The sequence below is a fragment of the Homalodisca vitripennis genome, chromosome 8 (genome assembly GCF_021130785.1).
Source record: "Homalodisca vitripennis isolate AUS2020 chromosome 8, UT_GWSS_2.1, whole genome shotgun sequence".
Taxonomy (NCBI): Eukaryota; Metazoa; Arthropoda; class Insecta; order Hemiptera; family Cicadellidae; genus Homalodisca; species Homalodisca vitripennis.
Genome location: NC_060214.1, coordinates 112242607 through 112256067, shown reverse-complemented (window position 1 = coordinate 112256067; position 13461 = coordinate 112242607). Strand labels below are relative to the sequence as shown.

The window sequence follows — 13461 nt, the reverse complement described above, 5'->3', positions numbered from 1 at the left end:
GATTAAATTAGTTATATCTCCGATGCCACGATTGAGCTTGCTTTGTTGTCTCGATCGAGAGAATATGTACACACGGAGTTTTGAGAACCATACTTCTGTCAAAAAAAACAACTAAGGTTGATTTTATAACATTCTTTATATTTGTAGCCAACGTAAGATAGTAATTATGATATCTGCATTGCTCTTCTGATCAAGCATGAGCATGGTTTATATTAAATAAATATTGCAGTTAAAGGTGAATTTTTACGTCAAATTTGAATTGTATTATCTGGATAGTAAAGTCTATGTTTAACAGTGATTGCAGAAACAGTTTAAAACAAAATTTGTCGTTTCTCTTAAAACTATAAGTGTAATATATGTTTACAAAGAACAGCTGATTAAAAATTTGAAAAGACGTTAACATATGTTTGCTGCAATGCATTTCTTATGGGTATTTCTGTAACCAGTGGGGCGGAATCCTGAATCGGGAAAGGGATGGGCATAGCTTATAAACCTTCTCCGTGGAAAAATACATATACGTACAAATTTTCATCATGATCGGTCCAATAGTTCACGATTCCATAAAGGACAAACATACAAACATTCATTTTTATATATATATAGATGGAAATTTGAAAGAAACTCACATAGTAGTACTAGGATACTATTGGCGTTTCAGAGATACCCATTTGGACTACAAAACTACAAGCAATTAATCACTATATGAGGTGAATAAACCTTCTCCTGTTATTCAGCCAAGATTTACTCATCTTTGGCCAGTAAGCAAGACATTTTATTTACTCAAATCACACTAAATAATAATATTTGTTTTTATATCAAAGATGATATCAAACTACTCAAAATTTAGTATTTGGAGGTTGTAAACAAATTACACAATACAGGGTTGAAACCATATATAGGTCCTCAAGGACAAATTGGTTTGATAGAGGATAAATAAGTTTAAATTAAACTGTAAAGGAATTAGTAAAATTGATAAGTAACATCAATTTGAATATAAGAGAAATGTATCTATTTAATAAGTACTTGCTATCAAGATCGAGTTAATATTTTCTTGTTAGAAGTTATAAAATAATTTTGTTATAATAGTAAATTTGAAAAAAAGATTGAGTATTTAGTAAGACGATAGAGCCAAATGTTGATAGCCAAATTTGTAGGTTTCATAAAGAAAGTTCTAAACTTTCCATATTGACACCTGAACAAGAGAGCAGATACTACACCTTGAAACTTTGTGTTTTTATTATTATAAAATATAACAGTAGCAAATGTCCACAGTACCATCTCTTCAAACTATCCATAATTTATTGTATAATGAACTTTATATAAAGAACTTATAATTAATTAATTTTGTTACTTTTAAACTTTTTTTAAAATTTTAAAACCAATTTAAAAAAATGTAAATTCATAAAATTTATTGTCCTCTTAAACCCAGAATGTAAGTTTAGCTTGTTGTATAACTAAAACCACGAAGAGTGGACAGATCAGATCGCTACATCGCTACAGCTAGAGATAGCTGATAAGCTGATAGTGTGACTTAGCTATGTGGAAAGTGTACAGTGTGACACTGTTGCTGGTAGAACTGGTTCATGCAAACGTAACTACAATCAGCTGTGAGGCTGAGCCGAGGTGGCTGGGTGACATCTTGCAGGACACTGACACTTCTCTTTCCAGGTAAAGGGGTCCTGACCCATTTCGAAACTGAATGATAAAGAAATTTTAAAAATTAAAGTTTTTATTATTTTATAAAAAAAACACTATTTTAAGTACTTGAAAAATAGTTGGTATCTAGTAAAATTTGTGTAACCTATTGATGCCTATGAAAAGACAAAATGTTTGTTACTCCTGGTTTGTACAAGCGTGCCTTTAAAGTGGTCGTGTTCGCTTATGCACTGATGGATTTCGTTGAAACAAGTACTTTTGGAATTGTAATGAAACTGCTCAAATAGCTGATACATAGTACATATTTTATAACTATATGGGTTGCTTTGTTACTTGACTTATATATTTTACAACATACGTCATTTTGTTAATATTAAAGAAAATAACACAATTAGTTTTTTTTTTTAATTTTCCTCTTGTCTATTCAAATCTATGTGCTAAATTTGGTTTCCTTAGGTTAAATATTTCTAGATATATTAATTTTGTTATAAAAAGTACAAAATGGCGGCTAGTGGCTAAACAACACATTTTTCTACATATATAGGACATTTTTTGCTTGAAATCATGAATACTATAAACCACAGAAGTTTGTGACACCCTGTATATAAGATCTAAGAATGTCACATTTAAAAGAAAATAACAAAATATCTCATACAATAACCCCTTAATGCCAGATTAATATTATGAACCTCAACTGGAGAAATAACATTGAACTGTACATTTCAATACAAGGAAGGAGTATGCCACACCAAATTTCACATTATGTGGCTGAGCATTAAGTAAGCCCATCTTTTGAGGGGATGGAAAAACTTAATTTCTGTCTGTCTGTCTGCCCAGTATCTCAAACAAACTGACCTATAGACTAGAAAGTTTGCATTAAGCTTCATTTATATATAGGCCAACACTGAGTTTGATTATGATAATGCGTCTCTCCTTGGGATTTGGCTGAGAGTTGGCGAATATTTTTATGTTCAGGTCTTATTGGTAACCATGATGGCAACAAACAAAGAACCAAATTTGTAAACAGAATAAATACAATAAAATGAGATTTTAACGTGGAATGTTTTTATTCATAGGGTACAACGAAAAAAAGTTATAGAGTGAAAAGCCAATGTTACTGTCATTGAGACCCAAAGAAAATCGATGACGAAGCTATGGCAGGAATGGTTAATTAGATTTGAATGTTGAGTTTAGCTCCAGTTCACCTTCCTTTTATTGCAACGTCTGGTATCTGACGCTGTCTCAGACTTGACTCCTTGAATCTGGAGTCAAGTTCGTCTGAAGAGATAAAAGAAAGTCGCAGATGAAGGAGCTCAAAACGAAACATTTACATCGTTTCGACATCAGAGACACCTCACTGTCTCATCGTTTTGAGCTTCTTCATCGTAGACTTTCTTTGGATCTCTTCAGACGAACATGACTCCAGATGCCAGGAGTTAAATCTGAGACAGCGTCACATTCCAGACACTGCAATAAAAGGAAGGTGAACTGGAGTTACACTCAAAATTCAATTGACTGTTAGTTATGGCAAGAGACAAAAGGTTATTTAACTGTCATATTGAAAGGAGAGCTGCAAAAATGGGGTGGAGCAAGAACATGAAGATTTAAATTTCAATCAGATCCAATTGGACTAGTTTAGAAACTTGGAATGCCCTTGGGGGACTCTGAGTGTGAGGTCTTATCATACATTCAATCTTAATCTTATTTTTTTTATTGTTGGAAATTATAAAACACATTGCAAATAATAACAAATTATAAACATAAATTGATATCAGTCATTGTAGACTCTTGGAGCAATTGGAAAATTAAAGCATTTTAAAGCACATGCATTTTTAAAGCAAACGGGCATTACAGGCCATTATATAGAACATAATTATGTACATAAATATTTAGGATAACAGTATTTCGGACATTTGCCATCGTTATGGTTACAAAAGGTATAACACGACGTTTTGAGGATTGGAATCGTCAGGTGGGGGAGGTATTAGTACATGCAAAAACAGAGAACAGAAAGAAGAAAAGAAGGGAAAGAAAAGGGTTCACACATACCTAAAAGCTGCTTGTGGTCTCTAGTCCAGGCGTCACTATAGAGAATACAAGTCCCGAGCACGTCACGAGTATGAGAAACAATCACACATCACACCGGCACGGATGAAAGTGGGATATTATAACACGAACTGCAAGTGATAGATCTACTCTACTGCGAGGGATGACTGATGGAGATGGTGGATCACTAAATATTAAAGGTAGTTGCTAGCTCAGACATAAGAGCGTGAAACTCCGGCCTGCTTTGACTGGAGAGACTGCTACAAAGCTGGCCCCCCTTCATCCAAGGTAAAATGACTGAGATTAATGCCCAAAATCCTTCCTCATAGATCTCAACAGGAGGCAGCCCCTATCCCCAATGCAGAATATCCTGTCACTTCGTAAGCAGCACAATGGTCCTTTTAGGACTTAGTGCAATTTCTAAGTTTCTTGTCCTAAGAGAAAAGAGAAAAAAACCATAGCAAGATCATACTAAAATTGTGATTTCAAGGTGGAAAATGATGGCAATAAAATTAATTAAAAGATTCAGCTAGCGATCCATGTTTTGGCTACATTTGTCCTCAAAGTAAACCATAATAGCAGTAGCAGAATACAGTGAACCGTGATATTTCCAAAAGTGTATGCCTAATCTCACATGGATAACATTAATAGTTTAAAACCAGATATACTATAAACATGCCATGCAAGGTACCCAGTTTCCACTGAATGCCATTTTGTTAGTGCCAAGGGAAGTTTGACTGTAAATTATGTCGATCAACGATAGTGATATTATTGGATAGTCAGGCTGCTCTTAAAGCTCTCAACAAAAGAGTTCTTTCAAGGTTGGTATGGGAATGCTTTAAGACTATCCATTTAGCTAGTCATATTTCAGTACATCTCAGCTAGGTTCCTGGATATGCAGGTCTTAGGGACAATGATCTCACTGACTAATTGCCTTGAAACAAGGGCATAGGCAGCGAGAAATTCCAAGGGATCCAGACCCCCATCAACATTTTTAATTTTTAATTTTTTAGTAAACGATTATTATTATTTAAATAATTCAGTATTACTGACATGTAAAGCTGAAAGATTGTTCTCAACAAAGAACTGGGTGAAGAATTTTTTAAGGAACAAAATGAGGTCTTACTCTCTGTCCACTACAGGAAAATATCAGTTGTCTGGACCCTTCCCAAATTTTTTCCTGGCTACGTTCTTGCAGAGAAATGGCTCAAAGAAGTACATTCTTGGACTTGAACTGGCTTGTGGTGTAAGCAACTGATAACCAAGCTATCAGGAAATGGTTCAGAGATAGTCACTGGCATTGGTGGCAGGGTTTCTCTGGGTAATCATTTTGTAAAGATCTCATCTGGGGCACTGACATTTATTTCACAAATTGGCTGATGAAGCCAAACGGATGCTTTTTGATACAGATGATTTCTCTTATCACTAGACACAGTCAATTCAGGAAACAATTGCACAACTTGGGGCTAACTACTGAAGACCCTAGGTGTAGACCTATGCAAACAGTCAGAGATAACTGCTAGACATTATTTTGGATTGTGAGAGACTTTAGGTTAGGATAAGCACCCTAATTGCAACTTCACAGCCAGGCGATTTATTTAACGTCCGTATTGGGCAAAAACTCTTGGATCTCGTTGAAGCTACTAATGGAACTTAAGGTAGGCAAGAAGCTTAAGTCAAAACTTTGAGAACTAGAAATCTTTTACACCCTCTTTTAGTCCAGTTACTCAGGTCCCATGAAAAATGTATTATCTCTCTCCTCTCATACAAGTCATGTGTTCCTGCCATTTATATCATATAGTCTATTGATCAAACGTAAAAAATCATTTTTATCAATATAAGTTTGTAAGATGCATTAGATACTTACTGAACCATGCATAATATAAGGGGTGGATTCAGGGGACTCAACCCCTTCTAAATCTTGAAAGACCCAGTAGTTTGTTTTAAGCTAGGACACATTTATGAGGTCTTGAAGCTCAATAATTTCCCGGAGGAAGATTCTTGAACTCCTATTTTTCATAAACTGCCCAGTGTGTAGCACCCTCAAATAATTTTCTATATACACCACTGTAAGGATCCAATTAAAATTCAAGAGGCAGTTTGCAGTTAATCCATATTAATTTATTTTGTAAGCTAATGGCATCGTTAGATAAATATTAGAAAATATATTTATGGAAATCATAGAAGAACCTATAATAAAAATTTATAGAGCAAGCCAGTGCCATTTAGATTATAACAAATTAACCTCCCAATCGCTAGATGTCTCTAGATAATTTTCGGTTCGGACACCAATTCAATGTTGTTCTCACTGTCACCTTACTTAATTTTGTTCATATAACTTTTTTAACCATTATTTTTGCATTTGTTGCCCCATCACAAGGGTACACCCATGGTGGTATTGTAAAATAAGGTTCCAAACCACTTTGTGCAATAATTGTATCTTGGATTGAAGAAATATTATTACTGCAGAAGAAGGCTATTAGAGCTATTAAAAAATGTAAGCCTAAACAGCATTGTACACCACACTTCAAGGACTTCCAATTCCAAACTGTTATAAATATATATATTATTTAGTTATCTATATACATAAAAATCAAAATTTGCTTAAATTTAAATATGAAATTCATAGCATAACACACGTAATAAAAATGACAATGAAATTGGACAATGTTGGTTAGATACCACAAACCCTTAAAAGCCATGTTGTGGTATTTTTGAATGTTTATAATTTTGTTGAAAGAAAAATTAGCTCATATCCCTTTGACAGATTTAAAAATAATTTCTATTTCTGTCTGTTGGAGAATCCATTTTATGGCTTAGATGAATTTTTTAAAATTAAAAATATGGATTTTTAATGATTATTGTGTGTTTGTATTCCGTTACAATCACTGTTGTGCTGTGTTAGCTTAATTATTGTTAGTTTCAAGATTTTGACGTGGCTGTAATAATGAGCTGTATTTATGACTTTGACAATGACGTTGTAAACTTTTGTGGCAAATAAAAATGGTATGAAAAGAAATTGGACAGTACAAGGTCGAGATGTTAGGTGTTGTAGATTTGGTGGGTATTATAGAGTGTAAGGGTTGGCAGCAGTGTCATGAGCTTCCTGTGGCCAGCTTGTTGAGTCAGCCTGTGGACCAGGAGAGGGTGGACTTTGCCCTTCAGTTCCTGTTGGGCTACAAAGGTCTGGTGGAGAGGCTCACCCAGGCGGCACAAGCTCGGGATCCTCGGACCATCGAGGTCTTCAGGCACTTGGAGCAGAGTGGTGAGTCAGTATGTTTGTGTTACAGTGAGGAAATGAGTTATTGATATGTTTTAACAAATTATATAATCTAAAAATAATGTTTAATTATTATTAAGTAAATTCCTTAACATAAGAAATCCTAGAAAAGTAAACGTTACCTAAATATTATGTCTTACACAGCAAAGTTTATGTCTTTGAACAGTATTCTAAGTTAGCCTTTCGTTTTTTAGAGTTATCACTTAATTTTCCTTCTTAATGTAAAAAGTTGTTAAAAGTATAACATTATTTAAGAGAAAATCACGTTCATAAAACACATGTTCTAAGGATGGCCTATTTTTGCCTTTTATATCCCCATTTGACATATGGTATACGCCTTTGGGGTGGATGTGCCAGGATCAGATTCACCAGAGTTTTCTGGCTCCAGAAAAGTCATTGGAATCATATCCAAATTGAAACCAAGAGAATCGTGCCACAATGCTTTCAGGGAGCATGGTTTTCTGACTTTTCTCTGCCTCTATATCTTGGATGTAGCTCTGTATTGCTGATTCCGATGTGAGTTAGTGCGTGGCAGGGACATCCACAGGTATAATACTAGAGGTGGGGACAGCTACAGGATGCAACATCATAGAACACTGGCATTTGACAACTTCCTTCACAAGCTGGTGTCAGATTAATTAATAATCCCCCTGAGAACATAAAGAATGTCAACAACCCAACCCTGTCTAAAGCTCCATTAAAGAACCTTTTAGTGTCTGAAATGTCTCACTCTGTAGATGAGTTCAAGTTACGCTGGTGGGACCACTAATTTTCAAAACTAAGTACCGATACTGAAGCTATGTATGAATGTAATTTAATGTATGTATGCATGCAATGAACGACTCTTCAAATAGTAAACTGCAAACTCTTTGGCTTTATTTATTTACCTGCAAATACAATGTAAAATTGTTTGAAAGCAATACAAATAAGATTATTGATTTCATTATCTTCTTTTATCAGCAACCATAAAACTTGTAATCAGATAATATTATTATTATCTTTATAAAACTGCAATTTTCAATATATCAAGAATTAATTTATAGAACAAAAGTTCACAATAATTTTGTGATGTAAAAGCAATATAGTGTTTGCAGAAAAGAAAACTAGAAATATACCGTTTTGTCCAGAACTTTGATGGTTAAATGAAGAAACAGAAGGAATATGAAGCCCTTCTACTTAGATTTAATGAGTAACATAATAGTAAGGTTATCTAGCTTAGTAAATGTTGCTTCATTTTAGTGTTTAACTACCAGTGGGTGAGTGCCTTGTGAATACATAATCAAGCAAGCATTCATACACAATAAGTTGTATAAGATTTTTTGTACTAGTAGCATTTGTTTACAGAAACACTACCATTAACTTTTGGTGCTAAATGTTATTTCTACTAGCAACCATTGATAAAAATGAGAAGAAACAAGTGTTTGCTCAGTTTAAAATCATACAGGTATAGTTAACAACATACATACCTTACTTAATTTCGTTTGATTACATTTAAAAGGCTCTTTCAATTAATATTAGACAACTTTAGAGACCGAGATGGGATTTATTGCTGCTTTAGAGACCAGTGGGGCGTAGTCCTGAGGGATTTTTTAAAATAAGAAAACGCCTATATTCATCCCAGGGACCTTAAGGACGTTCATGTAAAACTTTAGTACAATTGGTTGAACAGTTTATGCATAACAGGAAAAAAACAAAGCAATTTCGTGTTTATAAAATTACTAGCAGTTACCCGCGGCTTTGCACGCAATGTTGTATGTTTTGCACCTGCACGAGCACTTCTGGTTGGAGGTAGTTATATTTCCGACGCCAATGTTGAATTTGACTTCTTCCCACAATGAAGAAAATATATTAAAAAGTGTATATTTATAGTCATTTTAATTTACTCTGATCTTAGTATTTTTTGTCCCGAAACTGATTTTGACTCTCTCCTGATCAAGAAAATATATATCTCTGAAAAGCCTATTTTTGTCCAATTTAGATAGGTTTCATAAACATGTGGACCAACCAGCATTTACCCGCGGCTTTGCACGCAATTTCATACGTGTTTGCAAGTGTATGACAACTGCTGGTTTGAGTGAATCATGTTTCCGATGCTAATGTTGAGTTTGCCTTGTTGCCATGATCAAGAAAATACATCAAAAAGTGTATAATTATGGCCATTGTAATTTACTTGTTCTTAGTATGATTATTTTCATATTTGATTTTGCCTTGTTTTCCCAATCAAGAAAAGATGTACCACAGATCAGAGAAGCCCATTTCTGCCAAAAGTTAAAAGAGATGACAACACAAAACAAAGATGAGTTTTATATCAGTCTTTAAATGTACAGTAAAAGTTGTATAGTAAAATTGTCTTTTAGATCTATTATTTAGTATTTGATAAAAAAGGTACAGTTAAAACTACACTAACCATTAACACTGTGCATTTATTTCTTTATAAACTGAAAATATTTTAGTACATTTAGAGCTGGAATTGGTACATTAGTTCAAAAGCACAGTCCAGCTAACTTTCATCTAGCATAGTTCTTGCTGACTGCTTCAAAGGGAGTAAAATTCAGACTAACATATGTATCAGGACATTTTCTAAGGTTGATTGATGGGTACTTACCTAATCACTGAAATCTAAACCGGCTTTAAAAATAATGCCTATCATTATTAGAAATTACTCATATTAGAATGTACTCACTATACATGTAAACAAATTGAAGATAATTTTAAATGTTTACACAGAACAGTTGATTACATTAGACATGCTCTATTAATTGATATTTCACAACTTCAGAGCGCATGGTGGGATTTTTTGCAACATTACTGTAAAGACCAGTAGGATGTAGCCCAGAGGGAATTTTGAAATAAGAATATGCCTATATTCATCCTAGGGACTTTAAGAATGTATATATAAAATTTCAGTTCAATCGGTTTAATAGTTTTTTGCCGTGAAAGCAAAATAAACAAAGGCACTTTCACATTTATAATATTATTAGGATTAGGATAGGATAGCTATTTAATTATCTTATTATTCATTCTAATAAATTCAGCAATGTTCAGGCTGAAGTAAATAAAGATTAGCTAATTTAGTAACACTGTGTATGTTGTGGATTTGAACTTTTTCTAACTGGTTTGCATTTCCACATTTTCTTTTGCCAATTATTTCATTTATTTAGGCATAGTTCATGGTTTTTTAAAACTACATAAAATCTTATATCAGTCATAAGCAATAAAATTTGATTTAATGTAAATTTAAAAAATATCTGGTACTTTTTTCCGTTTGAAAATATTTTGTATAATTTTTTAATAATGGCAAAAAGTAACTTTTTTATACTTTAAAAAAAATAGTAAGGAATTGATTAAAATGTTGCTATATAGTTAATTTCACTCTGAGTAAGAAAATATGCAATATACGAGTAACATATATTCATGTACAATTGTATAAGCAAAACCTGTATTACCAAGCTCTTACGTATACATCCGATTTCATAATTTATGCACATAACTACATTTTGTTATATAGCTTTATCATGGTTTCATATAAGGTGTATAAAGTTTATGTTTTTATGAAACTAGATGAAATTTGACACAAAATGGCTATCGCACATTTACATTTTCCTCATAATAACTTGTTTTGATAGTTACATAGTCCACCCCAAAATGTAAGAAATCCTTTTTGCAAAATTTGTATTTCATTAAAAACTTTTTTAAGTACAAATTTTGTATGGCCTCTTTAAGTGCCAATATATTTTTTGTTTAAGCCTGAACAAAAATACATATATGTATATAGTGTATTTATTGTTCCTAATTTATGTTTTTTATAAATAAAAAGACTTTGCATGAAGCTCTAAAACAGTCCGACACTACAGGATGAAATGACCGCCAGTTGTAGGGTTAATTAAAAATAGCATATGGCATATAAGTTTTCCGGTTTACAGTTTGTTTACACAATTACAATCTTGAAATAGTTCAGCCTTACTTTAGAGCGCCATCTTTAGTCGACAGATAATAAACTTAGACAGATCCCACCGCCAATTTTATGTTTTAGTTTTTAACTTCGGGTTTCAGTTTAACATCAGTTGTGACTGTGGATGATTTTCCACAGCTAGACTAACAAATTTCAACCTGTACATACCCGATGCCCCCACATCTCCCCTCCAATGGTACGGCCCTGACTGTGAGTTAAAGTGTTCTGGGAACAATTGAAGTCAACTGAACTGGGCTTGATTGTAAACGTACCTTTGTGTTTGCACAGGTGGCCGGCCTGTGTTTACCCAGCTTCTGCCAGATCTGACCATTCGTCAGGAACACTTCAAGTGGAAAGATAAAGACTTGGAAGTTCTCCGTTCTCAGGTTCTGGACATCTATGAAAACATCGAGGATTTCAAGAAAACAGTAAAACAACTATTGGAAAACTGACATAACTGTTTCATTCTTTTTATAATATTCCTTTTTTAAATTGTTTTTACTTTACAAGAATTACAATTTTCAAACAGAAACAAACACTTTTTAGTGTTTTAATAAAAGGTGATGTTTCATACAACAAATTTAAAAGAATACTTGTTGACTGTATAATAGTTATATAAAGGTTGTCCCGTAACTATCTGGACAAAGGTATACCACCTTATTGCTCAGGTCAAGACAAACTTATTTCACCACATGAACGTGGGTCTCCCATGATGTTTAGTTTCCCATCTGTCTGTCTGAATGTTTTTATAAAAAAATTAATATATTAAAAACTAATAACATAAATTATACAAAATTTGTCTCAAAGGTTTATAATAACAAGGTCGGTTACTGAAAAAAATGTAATGAAATTATCTTTTGTATTTTCAACATGTCGGCCTTTAAAGCTTTTAAACTTTGGATATTTAAAAAACTAGCATTTTCTCAAGAATTGCAAAAATAACAGTTTTTAGGAGGTTTTTCACAAATCTAATGACCAAAATTATTTAAATAAAATAATAAGTAACTGAATTTTCCTTGCTATGGATTTTGCCTTGAAAACGTTGACTGCAATTTACTACAGTTGTATATTACTTGCATCAACTTTCTGAAGGAAGTACTGTAAAATCAATTCCTATAGCATATAATAGTCTTAACAAGTTGATAGATTTTGTGAGAACTTGAATTAACAACTTATTTTTTTACATGTAATCAATATTTTTAAAGCAGTTCGAGAAACAGAGAAATTGTTTATTACAAAAGGTTTAGAAATGTTTGCATTCTGGAACACTTTTGAACGATATTCACGAAACTCTCTTGAATAAAAATATCTTTCATTTATAAAGATTGCACTATTATTCACTAACAAATCACGTTTATTATCCTTAAAATGGCATCGTAGTTACTGCAGCTACAAACCTTGTAACTAATATAATCACCAAGTCATCGAAGCACAAAAGCCATCATGTTTTATGATTCATCCGTTATATCAAAGGAATCAATTAATTCCCTCACTGCATCCGAATTTATTACCTGGTTGTTTTTAAAGAAGGTCGGTGACGTTAGATGGCCAAGAGATAATTTTGAGCAGAGGTCGATCTCCTTTCAAGCCTTATTCTGCTCATCCTCATGGACCATCCTGTGCAGATTTAGGGAAAGAGAGTTGGTAGCACAGCCAAGTGTGTGTAGGCGCTACAATATGGCTACAGTGCAAGGAGGAAATATTCTTATAACAGCAAACCGAATTTTTGAAATAAAACAATTTTACTTTGTATTATTCGTGGCCAATTTTTCCAATCTTAGATTTATTCCATACCTCTGGTGTGGAGGACTCTTCAATCAGATTCACCCCTTCCCCTTGAAGAAGCTAAGTACTAAGTGATTGTAGGACTGTAGGTCCACGCCTAGTTTGACGAGGGTGGCTGACGTCACTTTTCTGCAGGGTAGGACAGTTAGTCCACGCCGACACCTGTGGACTAACTGTCCTACTTTTCAAAACTGACCTGGCCGTGCATTAGTTTTTCTACCTGCACTTATACTTTATTTTGGTCAGTGATGCTTCCACTACATTCGCACAGCGTACTGCTAAAGCAGCAAATATTAACAACAATTTACTCAAGCTATCACATATGAAGTGGATTACTAATAGGGATTATATCTTAACGAATTCCATATAGCATTATATTACTATCTGATTAATTTGGTTGGCATTGTCCTAATGAATCATAAACATCTACAGTAAGTTTGTATTAGTTATTCCTTATATTGGACCATCGTTTGTATAATACTGTATATACCAGTAGACACTATAATCGTTACAGACATTCTTAAGTTAGAAATGGCGTAACTAACCTGACTTTATTTTGTGAATATAATTTCGTTTCATTCTTTTTACAGCTGTCTTATGTAGTGTACTGAAAATTATTTAGCAGATATAGAGTTTAGATCTCGAAACATCCATTCAAGTGCTGCAGTGTGAGAACAACGATCCCTTATCAACCCCTCGTCAAAAGAAACCCGTGAGTCGGACAGTGGGTCCCAGGCCGGGA

At 33.5% G+C, this 13461-nt stretch overlaps 1 protein-coding gene across 1 annotated transcript; it reads left to right on the top strand.

Moving 5' to 3' along the window:
* Positions 1-531: 531 nt before the first annotated feature.
* On the top strand, positions 532-11465 carry LOC124367907. Its single transcript, XM_046825105.1, has 3 exons — positions 532-1668; positions 6819-6967; positions 11223-11465. The coding sequence occupies exons 1-3, from the start codon at positions 1538-1540 to the stop codon at positions 11384-11386; spliced, it is 444 nt and encodes a 147-aa protein (XP_046681061.1). The 5' UTR covers positions 532-1537; the 3' UTR covers positions 11387-11465.
* The last annotated feature ends 1996 nt before the right edge of the window (positions 11466-13461 follow it).